The sequence below is a fragment of the Rana temporaria genome, chromosome 2 (genome assembly GCF_905171775.1).
Source record: "Rana temporaria chromosome 2, aRanTem1.1, whole genome shotgun sequence".
NCBI lineage: Eukaryota > Metazoa > Chordata > Amphibia > Anura > Ranidae > Rana > Rana temporaria.
The window spans coordinates 18833449-18852251 of NC_053490.1; the positions used below are offsets into that span (position 1 = coordinate 18833449).

The 18803-nt window shown below is 50.2% G+C and overlaps 1 protein-coding gene across 1 annotated transcript in view; it reads left to right on the forward strand.

The window, feature by feature from the left end:
• Positions 1 to 18803, forward strand: part of C2CD3 (C2 domain containing 3 centriole elongation regulator) — a 163381-nt gene that overhangs the window by 115131 nt on the left and 29447 nt on the right. The window contains exons 28-31 of the mRNA XM_040339937.1: positions 1988 to 2088; positions 4369 to 4527; positions 6076 to 6287; positions 14992 to 15955. Coding sequence (XP_040195871.1) covers positions 1988 to 2088; positions 4369 to 4527; positions 6076 to 6287; positions 14992 to 15955 — 1436 coding nt within the window. The remainder of the gene's footprint in view (positions 1 to 1987; positions 2089 to 4368; positions 4528 to 6075; positions 6288 to 14991; positions 15956 to 18803) is intronic.

An 18803-nucleotide genomic window follows, 5' to 3' on the forward strand; every position in this document is an offset into this window, starting at 1 on the left:
ACTCACCGTAAAATCCATTTCTCTGAGTTCATAGACGGACACAGCACCCACCCCTCCTTTGTTTGTACTGCTTGTTACGAACTGAGGCTGCTAAAGCAGAGTGGGGGTTATGCCTGGGGGAGCCACGCCCCCTGGGAGGAGCGGCATGAAGGAAAGTTTTTAACACCTTAAGTGCTGTAGAATTCTGCCTAAATCTCCTGGTAGGAAGAAGCATAACCCTAAGGTCAAAGGATGCTGTGTCCGTCTATGAACTCAGAGAAATGGATTTTACGGTGAGTACAAAAATCCTTTTTTCCGAGGTCAGCCGAGCTGTCCTCGGCCTTTCCGAGGCTCTCCGGCGCCCCCCACCTCTGGCCACATGCGGTATTGCATGCCATGGAAGTCAATGCGGAACTAATTATTTTCGTTTCCATTGACTTCTATGGGGAAACTCAGATATAGGGTACTTGAATCTGAGGTCCCCGGACCAAAGAGTCAAGAAAAAGGGGGAGGGCCAAGATGGACTGTTGCGGTACTGGTACAAAGGTAAGGATAAGCATAAGGATTTAAAACAATAAATGATTTTTATTCAAAATACAGACAAGACAGATTACAAAATAAAAAATTGTGACGACCATTCAGCAACACCAAAAACAGAAATCCCCAGGGGGGGAAGACAGCATGATGGGTTGAGGGTCATGACAGTTTCTCAACTAGTTTTGCGGTTATGATACCGCTTCATCAGGAGAAGATCTAAAAGATCCCGCCATAAGGGGACAGCGGTCGGGACCAGACAGAATCCCATACGGTGACCGAAAAGGGCACATATGTGGAGGAACCTACTTGTCTTAGTGACAAGGGAGGTAATCATAAGTAAGGGAGTCGCAGGAGCCCAATAGTGACACATATTGGGGTGCAAATGTGCAATTGATAGTGGGTGCTGAATGGTAAGGGGGGGGGGACAGTACTGGTCCCAGAAGTAGCATCAGGGTAGTGATGCTAGCCTGCAGTGCACTGGGCTGGATAGAGCCACAGCAGTCCCGGGGTCCAGCGGTGGTAATTGCTTTTAGTGCCTTGGATTACAAGAATTCTCCTGGAACGGATTATGTTTGTAATCCAAGGTTCCACTGTATACAAAATATATGTCTTTTTATTACAGAAATACATATAGGAAAAATGGACTCTAGACTATGACACCACCTTCAACTGGACAGGTCAAAAGATACCCCAATACCAAGCAAGGAGAGCATGTATTGTTTCAAAGAGTTGTACAGCAGTCCATTATGTAAAGATTATACGTGCATCAAGAAAGTAGGGTCCATGAACTCCTCCAAGCTGGTTAGTTAACGTGTTTCCCATTAAATGGCTTCCTCAGGACAAAATTGGGTAGGTGCTGATTGACCCAGAACATCAGGTAATGGGCGTCACCACACAAGACCGACTAAAGGGCTAAAAACATTCTGAAAATCCATAGGCTATCAGCGTTGGCAAGCCCGTATAGGACCCCCAGACTTGGCGGGTTCCGCCCTCTCTGGTGAAGATATTTTCTAATCAAGGTATAGTAGTGAGGATGAATTTTAAAGCTCAAGGTTGAGATCGGGGAGTCAATTACTTCAACACATCGGTTCATATCTGAGTGTCATGTATAAGATCAACCTTCAAAAGAGCCATAGAGACAAAAATGTCCCTTTCACACGCACATTGGATATACAGGGTGGGCCATTTATATGGATACACCTTAATAAAATGGGAGTGGTTGGTGATATTAACTTTCTGTTTGTGGCACATTAGTATATGTAAGGGGGGAAACTTTTCAAGATGGGTGGTGACCATGGCAGCCATTTTGAAGTCGGACATTTTGAAACTTCCCCCCCCCCCAACCACCACCACCTTTTAGGCACAATCAAAGCAACAGCCAGTTTTAGCGATCGTTCCATGAAATGTTACACTTCTTCTGATGCCTCGATCACTGCAGGTTCTTCGACTTATTCTTTACTCTCTTCTCCAGATGACGGCGCACACATCCTTCCTGTATCAGCCGAACCCCATATTTACCTTCCCCCGCCACCAAACTGAAAAGGCAGACGGCCTCATCAACCCTACAGAAAGGTAAGAAGCATATTGTGATATATTGTATGCAGATGAACCCGGTGACCGTTATTATCCGGTTATGGTTTTGAGAAAGAGAGCCATTATGAAGGACTGGTGTTTCTGTAATATACCAAATGCAAGTCTCTCTGGGTCCCTTTAGGTAAAATATAAAAAACAAAATGTTGGCACAGGAAGGGGCCGTCCCCAAACTGTTCCTACAAAGTTGGGTGCATGAAATTGTCCAAAATGTGTTGGTGTGCTGACGCCCTAAAGGAGAAGTATTGGTTTTGGGATTATTTGAGATCCATACTTACCTTGGTGGATGGAGCATCATACCGACGCTCCATCTGTCCCACGCCGTCCCTGTGCTGAGAACTGAGCCAGCGAACACCGCCGTTGGCTCGGTTCTCACAGATCCCCGAGCAGAGCCATGCTGACTGTCAGTCAGCATGGCTTCTCCTCCACTTCTCGGCGCTCATTGGAGTGACGAGAAGTGGAGGGGCGGGGAGAATCTGTCTCAGCGGCTCGCTGAGACTGCCATCAATCAGGGCAACTGGCGGATCCTGACTTGGGAAGACGTCGTGACGCGCTGCCCCGACTGATGGCAGTGACGTCAGCGGAGAGTGGACTTCAGACTTCTTTCCGCTGAAAACGGGTCACAGGAGTGCAAAACTAATTGCACTCCTGTGACCCAGAGGAGAAGCCCGGCCAAATGAGCCCAGGCTGGACTTCTCCTTTATGAGTTCCCTTCACTAAGAGGCCATGCCCAACCTGTTAGCTACATTTCCCATGATGCTCATGTACTCTGCAGTGTGTAGTTGAGCATCATGGGAAATGTAGTTCCTAAACATCTGGGGTGCCAAGGTTCACCATCACTGGTCCAGGCACAGAAAATGCACATAGACTGTACTTTACAAGTTTAGTTGTACTCTGTAAGGGCATTTGTGCCAGAGCTTAGTAAATGAGGTGAAGCTTCACTTTGGAAAGAATACCAAATTACATGCAAGGAAAATAAATAACAGCTTTTTTGCTTGCACGTGATTGGATGATGGGAAATCAGAAGAACTTCTGCTCATTTACTAAACTCTGGAGCAAATGTCCTTGTGGAGTTGCATAGTTACATAGTTAGTCAGGCCAAAAAAAGACACAGGTCCATCCAGTTCAACCATAAAAAAATAAATAATAATAATAACATACAATCCCATACACCCAACTCCATACCCACAGTTGATCCAGAGGAAGGCAACAAACCCCAGCAGAACATGATCCAATTTACTACAGCAGGGGAAAAAAATCATTCCTGACCCCCCTGAGAGGCAATCAAATTTTCCCTGGATCAACTTTACCTATAAATGTTAGCACTCCAGTTATATTCTGTACATTTAGGAAAGTATCCAGACCTTTCTTAAAGCAATCTACTTTGAGCTTCAGGCGACATGGAGTGGAGATGTGAACCATCTCCATAGAGAATAATTTTTTTTTTTCTCCAGCGTTTGGAGCTTCAGGCTTCAAGCTACAAAACGCTGAGGTGTGAATGGGGCTTGGGGTTCACATCTCCGCAGGCGGAATTGGCGTGATTCACAATAGTGGAAAATCGCAGGACGCTGTGTGTTGGCTGTTGATTTTATTAGCACCCCAAACACAGTGCAATTTTTCCCACGATTAGTTGGGCGACAATCGCAGTAAAAATCACGCCAACAGAATCGCAGGATGCCCGTGCGTTCCCGGTGCGTTGGCAAATGCAGTGCGATTGCGGTAAAAACGCACAAATACAATCATGGGACACCTGTTGCCCAAAGTAAATACAGGAGCTTCTTTTAGGCAATGGGAGTCACGGTCGTCGCCCCCCCCCCCCCCCCCCCCATACACAGAGATGTGAAAAAAAGGCTTAGCGTGACGATTTTCAACACATTTTTTGCCGTAATTTTGTACAGATGTAAAAAGCAGAGAAACGCCTGTAAACTGCCCAAAAAGAAGCTCATGTACCTTTTTGAGCTTCAGGCGACAGACTGCACAGATGTGAACGGGGGATATTTAAATGATAGGGATTTTGCTTGTTGGGCGTTTTTGAACTTTTGAGATGAGCGTTTTATGAGCAGGAAACGCTCAGGTGTGACTACAGCCTTAAAATTTGCAGTAAAGTCACATCATGTCCTGATCTGTATACTTGTTTTTCATTGGAGCCTCAGAAAGTATTAAAGCCATTGAATCAGCCTGACTGCCAGGGCAACTGACAGCACAGGTTTCCTTTTAACTTCTGCTTTGCCGATATATACAATACTTTGTATTTTGTTCTAGGAGAGAAGAGCCATTCCTACCAAATGGTAATACAGAACATACGGAGACCATGAGACGTTTCCAGGAATCATTACACCAGGCAGAACGGTACACACGGAGCGCAGAGCGCCTGGATGTCCTTTCACAGTCCTCCCGATCATCGCTACTCTCTGCACTCAGGTAGGGGAATGAGCCCTTAGGGGTTCTTTCATACCGGCGTTTCAAAATAGGCGGCTGGGTTGCATTTTTACCTCTTCCTGGCCACCTATCAATGTCACTCAAAATTGTTTAGGGAACGGAAAGATACTGCAGCCTTAGTGCTGCCCCACGTTGCAGCGAGGCATAAATAACACTGCAGAGTTCAGCATGTCTTTATGCTATGCAACCCCCTTCATTCACTTGTATTTAAATGCACCACAAGTATGCTGTAAATGCAGGCTATAGGCTCACTATGCAAGCCGCTTAGGGCTCCGCAAAGCTACGGAGGGCCCCCCAAATTACTAGAGGCCCTGCCTGGTGGGAAGTCAATTTCGGCCCCTCACACCGCTTCTCAACTCGCTGGCTGCATGGGAGAAGAGGTAAGAAGTCAGCACCCCCCGTCCCCCCCGCTTCTCACTTTAATGTAAGATGTCATTTCCGACAGAAGAACACCCCCTCCCCCGTCTTCTCAACTTTAATGTGACATGTCACTGTCGGCAGCCCCTCCGCTTCTCACTTTAATTTAAGATGTCATTTCCGACAGAACACCCCCTCCCCCCGCTTCTCAACATTAATGTGACATGTGATTTTGCTTAGGGCCCCAGGGAGGTCAGGATCAACATCACTTCGGCTCTGTGATTCCCTGGAGCCGCGTGACGTCACTTCGGCTCTGTGATTTGCCGGAGCCGCCTGACGTCCCTCCCATACAAGTGCGCGGGAGCCGGCAGAAACCGCACAGTCCAGCTGAAGCAAAGGCACGGCGTGCCATTGCTTCAGTGCGCATGTGGCGATGACTTCAGCACATGCAGATACAGGGGGATATCTCCTAAACCGTGCATCATAGTGCTGACATGGCCCCCCAATCACAGTCCTCTGTGCCGACATGGCCCCCCAATCACAGTCCTCTGTGCCGACATGGCCCCCCAATCACAGTCCTCTGTGCCGACATGGCCCCCCAATCACAGTCCTCTGTGCCGACATGGGCCCCCCAATCACAGTCCTCTGTGCCGACATGGCCCCCCAATCACAGTCCTCTGCGCAGACATGGCCCCCCAATCACAGTCCTCTGCGCAGACATGGCCCCCCAATCACAGTCCTCTGCGCAGACATGGCCCCCCAATCACAGTCCTCTGCGCAGACATGGCCCCCCAATCACAGTCCTCTGCGCCGACATGGCCCCCCAATCACAGTCCTCTGCGCAGACATGGCCCCCCAATCACAGTTCTCTGCGCAGACATGGCCCCCCCCAATCACAGTCCTCTGTGCCGACATAGCCCCCCCCAATCACAGTCCTCTGTGCCGACATGGCCCCCCCCAATCACAGTCCTCTGTGCCGACATGGCCCCCCAATCACAGTCCTCTGTGCCGACATGGCCTCCCAATCACAGTCCTCTGGAAATGTCCATGGAAATGTCTCCTGTTGTGAAGGTCTGTCTGACCTGTACTCCATCATAGTCTCTTGCTCACTAGTATCTACTTCATTCATTTATATGTGTATATCATTTTCTTTCTTTCTTTTTTTTTTTAAAGGAAAAACCTTAATGAGCTGGATGATATCCAGAAATATTTTAACCAGAAGCTGTATAGGAGCCTCTCGAGCACAGCGCCACCTGGAGGAGCCACAGAACATGGCGCAGAAAGGAAGCCTCCCATCGCCACCATCTCCGAGGAGGACACAGATGCTCAGTTATTGCTGAAGAAATCCAGTCTGTTGGTTTCACAAGTCAGCAACCTCATCACTGGTGAGAAGCAAAATTCAACCAATTCTAATAAAATAACTACTCCAGAGAATTTTTATTTTTATTTTTTAAGGGAAAGTGTAATTTCTCTTTCGTTCATAGACGGACACAGCATCCTTTGACCTTAGGGTTATGTTCCTCCTACCAGGAGATTTTAGGCAGAATTCTTACAGCACCCAAGGTGTTAAAACTTTCCTTCATGCCGCTCCTCCCAGGGGGCGTGGCTCCCCCAGGCATAACCCACACCCTGCTTCAGCAGCTTCAGTTTGTTTCTGCCTAACCGTCAGGAGAGTCAGGCTCTCTCTGGAGTCCTGGACTCTGGAGTTTTTTCTTGCAAAATTTTTTTTGCATTTTGCGAGTTTTTTCTCGCTTTTTTATTTTATTTTTATTTTTGAATCCTGCGATTCTTCTATCAACAGCCGACTGGGTGACAGGCTGGGTCCTCGACCCTTGTAGTCCCCCCAGGTTCGGCCTTCGAGCGTGTGCCGGCCCTCAGCTCCGCTTTGGGACGTCCACGACAGGCCCCATTGCTCCAGGGGCGGCCGGGGAACTTCGGTTCTAGGGCACACATATGACCGGTCTCTATGGCCTTGTCACAGTGTGTCTGGCTGACAGCCATGCCGTTCGCGGACGTTGGTTCTGTCTGGGATACCTCCAGCCGGGTAGTCGCAGGACAGGTAAGTAGTGGCCCCTTACTCAGGTAAGTGGTCTGGCTGGAATGTTTTCCCTTGGGAGGTCGACTGAGGGTTTTCCCCTGCTTTCCTCTCTCCCTTATTCCTCTCCCTCCTTCCCCTTTGGGTGACGGCTGTGCAGGGGTTTTTTTTCCCTGGGGCTCATATTTTTTTACTCGGGTATGGCTGGGGCTGTTCTGTGTCACTGCAGGGGACTGTGGTGGACATTCTGGGCATTTTTGTGTGTGCTGTGTACTGTTTTTGGTGTACTGTCATTTTTGGGTACACTGTCTTTTTAAAACTGCGCAACGGCGGCCATTTTGCCGGAGCCGCGCTTGTATTATTCGGCGGCCATTTTCTTGTGGCCGGCGCCGTTTTCAGCACTAGTTCGGCCTCTAGTGGCCGTTTCGGCGGGGAAAAAAGACCGCGAATCATCTGAGGGGACAGACGCAGCGCTGCAGCTTCTCCTCAGCACACACTTGTCCTTCACAGACCGCGCTGTACCAGGGGGGTGGTGAGTCTCAGGGGGCCCCAGACTGTGCTCTAGCGGCCGGGAGGTGACCTGTGGGGGACTTTTTTCCTGCCATTGGCAGTGGGGGTGACACGGCAGCTGCAATATGGAGCCTGAATCAGGCCCCTCATTCCTCACAATGCCGGAATTAACCCTAAGCGCCCCTCCCCCTGCCACATCTGTTGAATCGGTGTCGGCTGTCCTGGAGTCTTTTCTCACCAGGTTTGAAGCTGCCAGTGCTCGGTTGGGGGGTAAAAAGCGCCCCCCCCCGGAGGCTGTTTCTGGGGATATCTCTGACGCAGAATCTGATAACGCTGTTGCTGCTTCTGGTTCTGTCATGTCAGAGGATGCGGGCTTAACCCACATGGACAGCGAGGATGACTCTGCTGCGGAGTCTGCTGACAAGGAATTTGTTGGAGCTCTTATTACTGCGGTGCGTGAGACTCTTCATTTAGAGGATGTGGCGGAGACACCAGCGGTGTCAGTCCCTTTTGGATTCCGCAAACCACCGCGTACCGCTAAGGTATTCCCTTGTGTTCCTTATTTGGACAATTTGTTGTATAAGGAATGGGATACACCGCAAAAGGCTTTTACTGTTCCTAAAAGCTTTGCTACCCGTTACCCCCTGGAGGAGGACTTTTTAAAAAAGTGGGTCACTCCTCCGTCGGTGGACCCTCCTGTGTCCAGACTGAGTAAGGCTACTACGTTGCCTGTGGAGGGGGCTCCTGCTTTCAAGGATCCCGCCGATAGGAGAGTGGAGGCCGTGGCCCGCTCCCTGTTCTCGGTGGTGGGTTCGGCGGTAAGGCCGGCTCTGGCCGGCGCCCTGGTTGCTCAGACGCTAACTGAAAGGGCGAAGCTCCTGCTGCAGGATCTGGAGGTCCAGGGTGCTTCCGAGTCCTCTAGGGACCTGGCTGAGCAGTTGATTCAGGGTCAGAAGTTTCTCTGTGAGGCGGCTATGGATTCGATTCCTTTGCTTTCCAGGGCTTCTGTCTACGCAGTGGTTCTGCGCCGCCTTATATGGCTGAAGTGCTGGTCGGCTGACCAGTCCTCGAAAAAGGCCTTGGTGGATTTGCCCTTTAAGGGCGTACGGCTCTTTGGGGCATCCCTGGATGACATCATTAAGGATGCCACTGGAGGCAAGAGCACCTTGCTCCCTCAGTCGGGGAAGGGTAAGGAACCTCGCCGCAAGCAAGGTCCTACTTTTACTACCCCTAAGCGGTTTTTTCGTGCGCCCAGCGCGGCTGGAAAAGGTCCGCAGGGGGCAAAAGCCCCTGCTGCCGGGCGTAAGCGCCCCTGGTTTAACAAACCAAACAAGCCTGCGGAAAAGCCTGCTTCCGCATGAAGGTCTGCCCCCGCCCGGGTCTCGGGTGGGGGGACGGCTTCACGACTTCGCGGATCGGTGGAACTCTCTTCTGACCGACCGTTGGGTTTGCGAGGTGGTCGCCTCGGGGTACAAGATAGAGTTCCTCTCTTGTCCCCCAAACAGATTTTTTCCATCCAACCTCCAGCTTCCTCCGGATCGTCGGCTAGCCCTGTCCGGGGCTGTCCAGGATCTTCTGGACAGAGGGGTGGTTGTGCCGGTTCCCTCGCTGGAACGGTTTCGGGGGTTCTACTCCAATCTGTTCGTGGTTCCCAAGAAGGGAGGGGTTCGCCCTGTCCTGGACCTAAAGGCCCTCAACTCCTTTGTCAAGGTGCAGCGATTCAGGATGGAGTCGGTCCGTTCTATCATAGCGGCCCTCCACCAGGGGGACTTCATGGCGTCCTTGGACATCATGGACGCATACCTGCATGTCCCCGTTTGCACAAGCCACCAAAGGTATCTGCGTTTTGCGATCGGGGAGGACCACTATCAATTCGTGGCCCTCCCGTTCGGGCTGGCGTCGGCACCACGGGTGTTCACCAAGGTGCTCGCCCCGATCCTGGCCTTGCTAAGGCAGCGAGGGATCGCTATCGTGGGATACCTGGACGACCTTCTCCTGAGAGCTTCTTCAAGCTCAGAGTTAGAGGAGGACGTGTCCATCACGTGTCGGACTCTGCAGGAGTTCGGCTGGCTTCTGAATCTCAAAAAATCAGTGTTGGTTCCGTCCCAGAGGCTGGAACACCTGGGGCTGGTTTTGGATTCGGGGGAGGCAAAAGTGTTCCTCCCATCGGAAAAAACTGCGGACCCTGCAATCTGCAGTGAGACAGTTGTCGACCCAGAAGTGGTCGTCTCTTCGCTTCTACATGCGGGTTCTGGGTCTGATGGTGGCCTCCTTCGAGGCGGTTCCGTATGCCCAATTCCACACCAGGGTACTACAGAAGGAGATTCTGTCACGATGGGACAGGGTCCCATCTTCTCTGGATCGCCAGATTCGGTTGAGCCATCTGGCCAAGTCTTCCCTGGCATGGTGGCTGACGTCTCCGGTTCTTCGGTCCGGGAAGTCTTTTCTTCCGTGCCGCTGGACAGTGGTCACGACGGATGCCAGCCTCTTCGGCTGGGGGGGCGTCTGGGGCACCCAGTCAGCCCAGGGGCGTTGGACTCAGGAGGAGTCCCGCCTGCCGATCAATATCCTGGAGCTCCGAGCGATCAAGCTGTGCCTTGTCAGGTGGTCCCTGGAGCTGCAGGGCCGTCCTGTCAGGATCCAGTCCGACAACGCCACGGCCGTGGCGTACGTCAATCATCAGGGCGGCACAAGGAGCTCGGCCGCGGCGACGGAGGTCGCTCACATACTTCGGTGGGCCGAAAGGTCCGTTCCGGCCCTGTCAGCGGTATACATTCCAGGAGTTCTGAATTGGCAAGCCGACTTCCTAAGTCGCACGACTCTGGATCAAGGGGAGTGGTCTCTCCACCCGGAGGTTTTTCAGATCCTGTGTCAAAAATGGGGCACTCCAGACGTGGACCTTCTGGCGTCCCGTCTCAATCGGAAGGTACCACGGTTTGTGGCCAGGTCAAGGGACCCGTGGGCAGACGCGTCAGACGCGTTAGTGGCTCCCTGGGGTCAATATCACCTGATTTACGCCTTCCCTCCTCTAAGGCTCCTACCCCGCCTGCTGCGCAGGGTGGAAGCCGAAGGGATTCCAACGATCCTGATCGCCCCAGATTGGCCGCGTCGCTCTTGGTACGCGGACCTGGTACGTCTGGTGGCAGACGCCCCCTGGCGCCTGCCTCTGAGGGAAGATCTCCTGTCTCAGGGCCCGATCTTCCATCCTGCTTTACGGTCACTGGCTTTAACGGCGTGGCTGTTGAGAACCAGGTACTGAAGGACAGGGGCCTGTCGGGCCCGGTAATCTCTACCATGATACGTGCACGGAAGTCCACTTCTCGAAAAATGTATCATCGTACATGGAAAGCATACATCTCTATGTGTGAGGAGATGAAGTGGCACCCCCGTACTTACGTGGTGTCCCGGATCCTGCTGTTCCTACAGCGGGGAGTGGACCAGGCTCTTGCCTTGAGCACGATCAAGAGTCAGATTTCTGCTCTGGCTGTTTATTTTCAGCGTCCCGTGGCAGCGCACTCTTTGGTTCGCACGTTTGTGCAGGGGGTCCGGCATGTGGCCCCCCCGGTGCGCCCTCCGCTACCTTCTTGGGACTTGAACTTGGTCCTCTCGGCGCTTCAGCGTGCCCCCTTTGAGGACATTCGGGAAATCCCCTTGCTGACTTTGTCGCAGAAGGTGGTCTTTCTGGTAGCTATTACCTCTATCAGACGAGTGTCTGAACTGGCGGCCTTGTCTTGCAAGGCCCCCTACTTGGTCATCCATCAGGATAAGGCGGTGCTGCGCCCGCGACCTTCTTTTCTTCCGAAGGTCGTTTCGGCCTTTCACATTAACGAGGACATTGTTGTTCCATCATTATGTCCTCAGCCGAAGAACCCGAAGGAAGCCGTTTTACATTCTCTGGATGTGGTTCGGGCCCTTCGAGTTTACTTGTCGGCGACAGCTCCGTTCCGGAAGTCGGACTCGCTGTTCGTGTCTGTGTCCGGTCCCAGTAAGGGCCTGGCAGTCTCGTCGGCCACCATTTCCAGGTGGATCCGACAGGTTGTGCTTCAGGCCTACGCCCTGAAGGGGCGGGCGCCTCCCTTTCGGGTCACGGCGCATTCGACCAGGGCGATTGGAGCCTCCTGGGCTTTCCGACACCAAGCCTCTGTGTTACAGGTGTGTAAGGCTGCGACCTGGTCGTCGGTCCACACTTTTTCAAAGTTTTATAAGGTGGATGTGAGTGCATCTTCTGATGCCTCATTCGGCCGCAGGGTGTTACAGGCGGCAGTTTAAGGTTGGAGTTCCTCCGTTGAGTAACTCCGGTTTTGTTTGGGGTGTAACCTGTTGTTTGCTGTGTTATTTTTCCCACCCCTCGTTTTTTTGACACTGCTTGGGGACGTCCCTAAGGTCAAAGGATGCTGTGTCCGTCTATGAACGAAAGAGAAAAAAGGATTTTTGTACTCACCGTAAAATCCATTTCTCTGAGTTCATAGACGGACACAGCACCCACCCCTCCTTGGTTTGTACTGCTTGTTACGAACTGAAGCTGCTGAAGCAGGGTGTGGGTTATGCCTGGGGGAGCCACGCCCCCTGGGAGGAGCGGCATGAAGGAAAGTTTTAACACCTTGGGTGCTGTAAGAATTCTGCCTAAAATCTCCTGGTAGGAGGAACATAACCCTAAGGTCAAAGGATGCTGTGTCCGTCTATGAACTCAGAGAAATGGATTTTACGGTGAGTACAAAAATCCTTTTTTTTTTTTATTTAAAGTGCCCTTGTCCCTACATGCCTACGCAGAAGCGAACACATACATACAACACGCGCACATATGTAAACGGCCTTTAATACACACGTGTGAGGTATCACCGCGAACGTAAGCAATAAATCTATCCAAGACCCCATCTGTAACTCTAAACTGGTAACTTGTTATAAAAAAAAAAATCTATGGAGATTTTTAAGTACCGAAGTTTGGCGCCATACCACGAGTGTGTGCAATTTTAAAGCGTGATATGTTGGGTATCTATTTACTCGGCGTAATATCATCTTTCACATTATACCAAAAAAATTGGGCTAACTTTAGTGTTTTTTTTTTATGAAAGTGTTTGTTCCCCCCCCCAAAAAAAACGCATATGAAAATTTCTGCGCAAATACCATGTGATGTAAAAAGTTGCAACGACTGCCATTTTATTCCCTAGGGTCTCTGCTAAAAAATATATATAATTTTTCGGGGTACTGAGTAATTTTCTAGAAAAAAAAATGTTTTTTTTTTTTTTTTTTGTTTGTTTTACATGTGAGAGCGGAGTGCCAGAATTGGCCCGAATAGCAAGTGGTTAATGGCACATTAACCACTAGCCGACGCAGTTTTACGGCGGCAGGTCGGCTCGGCTGCGTGAAACAATGTAATATTACGTAATTTCGCATTTCAGCCATCAGGTGCGCGAAACAACGTAATATTACATCAATTCGTATTTCAGCCATCAGGTGCGCGAAACAATGTGATATTACGTAATTTCGCTTTTCAGCCATCAGGTGCGCGCCGCCGGAGGCGCGAACCCCCTGGTGCCGACGCACGGGCGCGATCACCACCGGGCTCCTGCAATCGCTCGTTTCAGAGAGTAAACAAGCAGCTCCCTGTCAGGGGGAGAAATGACTGATCGTCTCTTCATACAATGTATGAACAGCGATCTGTCATTTCCCCTAGTCAGTCCCACCCCCCCACCCCTTCAGTTAGAACACACCCAGGGAACATAATTAACCCCTTCCCCGCCCCCTAGTGTTAACCCCTTCACTGCCAGTGGCATTTTTATAGTAATCAATGCATTTTTATAGCACTGATCGCTATAAAAAATGCTAATGGTCCCAAAAATGTGTCAAAAGTGTCTGATGTGTCCGCCATAAGGTCGCAGTACCGATAGAAATCGCTGATCGCCGCCATTACTAGTAAAAAAAAAAAAAAAAAATGCCATAAAAATATTCCCTATTTTGTAGACGCTATAACTTTTGCGCAAACCAATCAATAAAGGCTTATTGTGATTTTTTTTTTTTTTTTATGAAAAATATCTAGAAGAATACGCATCGGCCTAAACTGAGGAAAAACATTTTTTTTATATATATATTTTTGGGGGATATGTATTACAGCAAAAAATATTCATTTTTTTTTTTCAAAATTGTCGCTCTATTTTTGTTTATAGCGCAAAAAATAAAAACCACAGAGGTGATCAAATACCACCAAAAGAAAGCTCTATTTATGGGAAAAAAGGACGTAAATTTTGTTTGGGAGTCACGTCGCAGGACCGCGCAATTGTCAGTTAAAGCGACGCAGTGCCGAATCGCAAAAAGTGGCCCGGTCATTGACCAGCAAAATGGTTCGGGGCTGAAGTGGTTAATACACATATGAAAGACAAATAAAGGAACTTACAAACATTTGCAGTGCTGCACTAATTTTTAAAGCCAACTTCTGCTTTGGCCATGCTTCCCCCACCAGCCGCAAGGAGCAGAAAAAAATAAATGAACTGGTATTTCTGGTTATAGAGGCACATATAGTTACACTGGGCCAGATTCACAGAACAGATACGACGGCGTATCTCCTGATACGCTGTTATATCTCAGAGTATCTATGCGGCTGATTCATAGAATCATTTCCGCATAGATAGCCCTAAGATCCGACAGGTGTAATTGACTTACACTGTCGGATCTTAGGATGCAATACTTCGGCCGCCGCTGGGTGGAGTTTGCGTCGTTTTTCCTGCGTCGGGTGAGCATTTACGGCGATCCACGACGGTTTTCGCGTTCGTTACGTCGTCGCTAGTAATTTTTTCCCGTCGCAAATTTACACCTGCTTTAACATGGCTTAACTTTAGTCGAGCCATGTTAAAGTATGGCCGTCATTCCCGGGTCGAATTTCATTTTTTTTTTGTTTTGGCGTAAAACGTCCGGGAATACGAATGGACGCTACGCACGTCGCCGTTCTAAAAAATTACGTCACATCGCGCAAAGGACGGCAGGAATTTCTAAACTGAGCATGCGCAGTACGTCCGGCGCGGGAGCGCACCTAATTTCAATGGTAGACGCCCCATTTGAATTGGGCGGGCTTGCGCCGGACGTGTTTACGATACACCGCCGCGAGTTTACAGGTAAGTGCTTTGTGGATCAGGCACTTACACTGAAAACTTGCGGCAGTGTAACGTAAACGGGTTACATTGCGCCGCTGCAATTGTACGAGAATCTGGCCCATAGTTAGTCGGGTTGAAAAAAAAACACAAGTCCATCCAGTTCAACCACAAAAAAAAAAAAAAATATCGTACAATCCCATGTACCCAATTCTATACCACAGTTGATCCAGAGGAAGGCGGAATGTGACTCCCTTCCCTTCTTTCTATGTGTCAATGGTTAGTTTTTGGCGTTTTGGCCTCTCAGACGTCCCTGAATGGGTAGAGTGTTTCTTTATGCCACCCAGGTTCCATGTCTTCCAATGAACTTGAAGAGAAAAGGATTTATTGATGAATAAAAATGTATAATCTTTTTATGCCGGTAGCGTTCTTATGTTTTTCTTGGTATTTCTTCTCTCTTAGGTCTCCAGGAAAAGGCTATCCTCAGAGAAGTTGCTCCCAGCACAGTAGATGATGGCAGCAGTCATCGGCCTCCAAGTGTGGTCGGGTCAGAGGTCATTGACATACGTCCGTCGGAGAATGTGTGGCCGGTCATCGACAAGGAATTATCGGACGACGAGGATGAACCTCGCCGCGTGGATACACCTTCATTCTCTGAAGCTGGATCTCCAACACGTAAGAAGAACAACATGGAAGACTTGTTGAGCTACGCCGAGAGACAGGGCAGCTTTGTTGTGGATTATGAGGAGGAAGAACCAGAAGATGACTTTCAGCAGGACAGTGACGAGGAGTACGAGGAAAATGTCATCGAGCCAAGGACTCTGAATGAAATCACCACTCTGACGGACCGGACAAGCCCATGGTCTAGTATGGTGTCGGAATCGGGACATGATCTGCAGACGGAGCGGGTGGCTATGGAAGATGTTCCAACCAATAGAAATCTCCTAGACAAGCTCAGTCTGATCTCTCCGGTTCTCCAGGATGACCATGACGGTAATCAAAATACCGCCAGATCATGTGACTCTCACGTGTCAGATGAATACCCAGAAATGGCTGAAGGCAATGGTGCAGACACACAAAACCCAGAGGCATTTGGAGCGTCGGAAAGCAACAGTTCACTGGGTCAGGATTCACCAGATCTCTCAGACAATGAGGAGGAGGAGGACAGACTAAGGGGTGAGGAACTGACTCTTGGAGTAACACAACTGCCCGCTGAGACGTCGTTAAGTGGCAGTGATGAGTCTCGGGGCCTTGCTATGGAAGGAGAAGACACTGAGAGAGAGGTGAGAGATGACTACAGGTCCGGGTATCAGTCGTCATCTTCACATCCTGAGCCTTCTCAGAGGGACGCCAGTTCTTCAGTGCAGAGCGTGGAGGAGCTTCCGGACATGGCAGAAGCCAGCGCCATCCAACACTTTAATCTCCTGTATCCTTAATTCTGCTGAAATACTATAGGGGGCCATGGGGCTCGGGGTCATTGCACATTCTGTTTTTAGACAAAGTCAACACTTCATTGAAAACCTATGCAGAGCTTCTCGTAGAACAAGGTCCCCATGTTATTTGATGAATATCAGAACTTATGCCTCGGGCAGCTTCTACAACTGATCAAAATGATAAACAGAAGAAGACGGCTGCACACCAAAGAATTAATCCAATGGCCCAGATTCAAGAAGCACTTGCGCCCGCGCCACCATAGGTTACGCAGCGCAAGTGCTTACTTGCTCCGGTGTAACGAGTGCTCCTGATTCAGGAACCTCGTTACACCGACTGCAGGCTAAAATCTGTGCGGCATAAGGCTCTTATGCCTCGCAGATTTTAGGCTGCATTCTTGCGGGGGCCGCTAGGGGGCGTTCCCATTGTGTATCAGCGTGTAGTATGCAAATTGCATACTACCACTGATTCACAAGCTTGCGCGGGCCCCGCGCAAGCCAGGTATGGAGTTTCCGTACAGCTACTTTTAGCGCAAGGCTGCCCCTTCTAATAGTAGGGGCAGCCAATGCTAAAGTATAGCCGGCCTTCCCGCGCCGTGAAATTTGAATTTCACGGCGTTTGCGTAAGTGAAACGCGAATGGCGCTGGACGCCATTCACGTTCACTTAGAAGCAAATGACGTCCTTGCGACGTCATTTGCCGCAATGCACGTCGGGAAAGTTTCCTGACGGAGCATGCGCTGTACGCTCGGCGCGGGAGCGCGCCTAATTTAAATGATTCCCGCCCCCGGCGGGATCATTTAACTTGCGCGCGCTTACGCTGGGCAAATTTGCCGGCGCGCCCTCGCAATTCATGGAGCTACTGCTCCGTGAATCGAGGGCAGCGCAAAATATTTGCGGGGGCGCAGGGCAAAATCGTTGCCCTGCTCCCCCGCAAATATCGCGCAATTCTACTTGAATCTGGGCCACTGTGTTTAATTCCAAAACCCGACACAATGTCAAGGTTACAGGACTCAGGAGGTGACGCGTTTCACATTGAACATGGTGCTTTTTTAAACTGGGTCCTGTAACCTTGTCCTTGTGGCTGTCTGTCTATTGTCATGTTTTGGAATTAAAGGGGTTGTAAAAGGTAAAAAAAAAAAATCCTAAATACCGTATTTATCGCGGTATAACGCGCTCCCGCGTATACCGCGCACCCCCAAAGTTGACCCGAATCCTGTGTAAAAAAAGTTTTTTTTGTGGTTTTTGTACAGTTTTGGTGTCTTGCGCGGCGGCCTCGTCGGGTCCGGCGTTCGTCTGCGGCTTCGGGTGTCCTCTTCGGCGGGTTCGGCGGGTCCGGCGTCCTCTTCGGCGGGTCCGGCGTCCTTCTGTGGCGTCCTCGCGTCCTCCCCGCTCGTTTCCCGCGCCGAGTTTGAATACTGCACCGACATATACAGAGCGCAGTACACTCGTGTATTGTCGGCAATGCTCGGCTACCCGCGCTGACGTCCAGGACGTGAGCGCGGAAGGAGCCGAGACTGCCCGACTATACCCGAGTGTACTGCGCTCGGTATATGTCGGCGCAGTATTCAAAACTCGGCGCGGGAAAGCGGGTATCGGCGTATACCGCGCACCCACGATTTTGCCCTGATTTTCAGGGCAAAAAAGTGCGCGGTATACGCCGATAAATACGGTAGCTTCCTTTACCTTAGTGCAGTCCTCCTTCACTAACCTCATCCTTCCGTTTTTCTTTTAAAGCGGAGGTTCACCCTAATTGTCAAGTTTTGCTGTTTAAAACCAGCAGCCATAGTACTGTATCTATCCGTTTTTTTTTGTTTTTTTTTAATAGGCCTCCTTACCTTGGAATGAGGTCCTTTTGTAAGCTGTCACTCACTTTTCCCCGCGGGAGTGGGCGTGGTTTCGAAAAAAAATCCCCGATCAGCGCTATGTCTCCTGGGAGTGAGTCCTGAGAATCCCAGGAGACGCGCTGTGTTTGAAATCCCGCGCGTCACGTGACTAGTCTGGCTAGTCACAGCGGGTAGTGTCCTTTTCAGGACGCTGCCGGCCGTTGTCCTAGCAACTATGCAGTGTTGACGGCGCGGCTCGCCGTCACACTGCATAGTTGTTAGGACAACAGCCGGCAGCGTCCTGAAAAGGACACTTCCCCGCTGTGACTAGTCACGTGACCCGCGAGATATCGCGGGATTTCAAACACAGCGCGTCTCCTGGGATTCTCAGGAGACACCGCATCCCGGAAGATAATACAGGAGGGATTCAGAGTGCCAGTAGTTAAGATGGCAATGTCTATCATCAATTTTTATAAAATCTACTTTTGGGGGAAATAGTCCTGGTAGCGGCTGCGACTAGGAGACTGGTGAGTACAATTTTCGTTGTACCATCAGCTTTACAAAAACGTCTTTAAAAAGCGGAACTCCCGCTTTAAATGTCCTTATTTCTTCTGAGAAATCCTCATTTCCTGTTTTTCTGTCTGTAACTCCACACAGTAATGCAAGGCTTTCTCCCTGGTGTGGAGTGTCGTTCTCGCCCCCTCCCAGGAGAGTCAGGACGCTCTCTGCATTGCAGATAGAGAAAGGAGCTGTGTGTTAGAGAGCGCCCTGACTCTGCTGTAGTCCAAGGGAGGGGGCGAGCACGACACTCCACACCAGGAAGAAAGCCTCGCATTACTGTGTGGAGTTACAGACAGAAGAACAGGAAGTGAGGATTTCTCAGAAGAAATAAGGACATTTAAAAGCAAAATGGAAGGATGAGGTAAGTGAAGGAGGACTGCACTAAGGTAAAGGAAGCTATTTAGGGAAAACAATTAATTGTACCTTTACCACCCCTTTAAACAGGTTGGATTAATTCT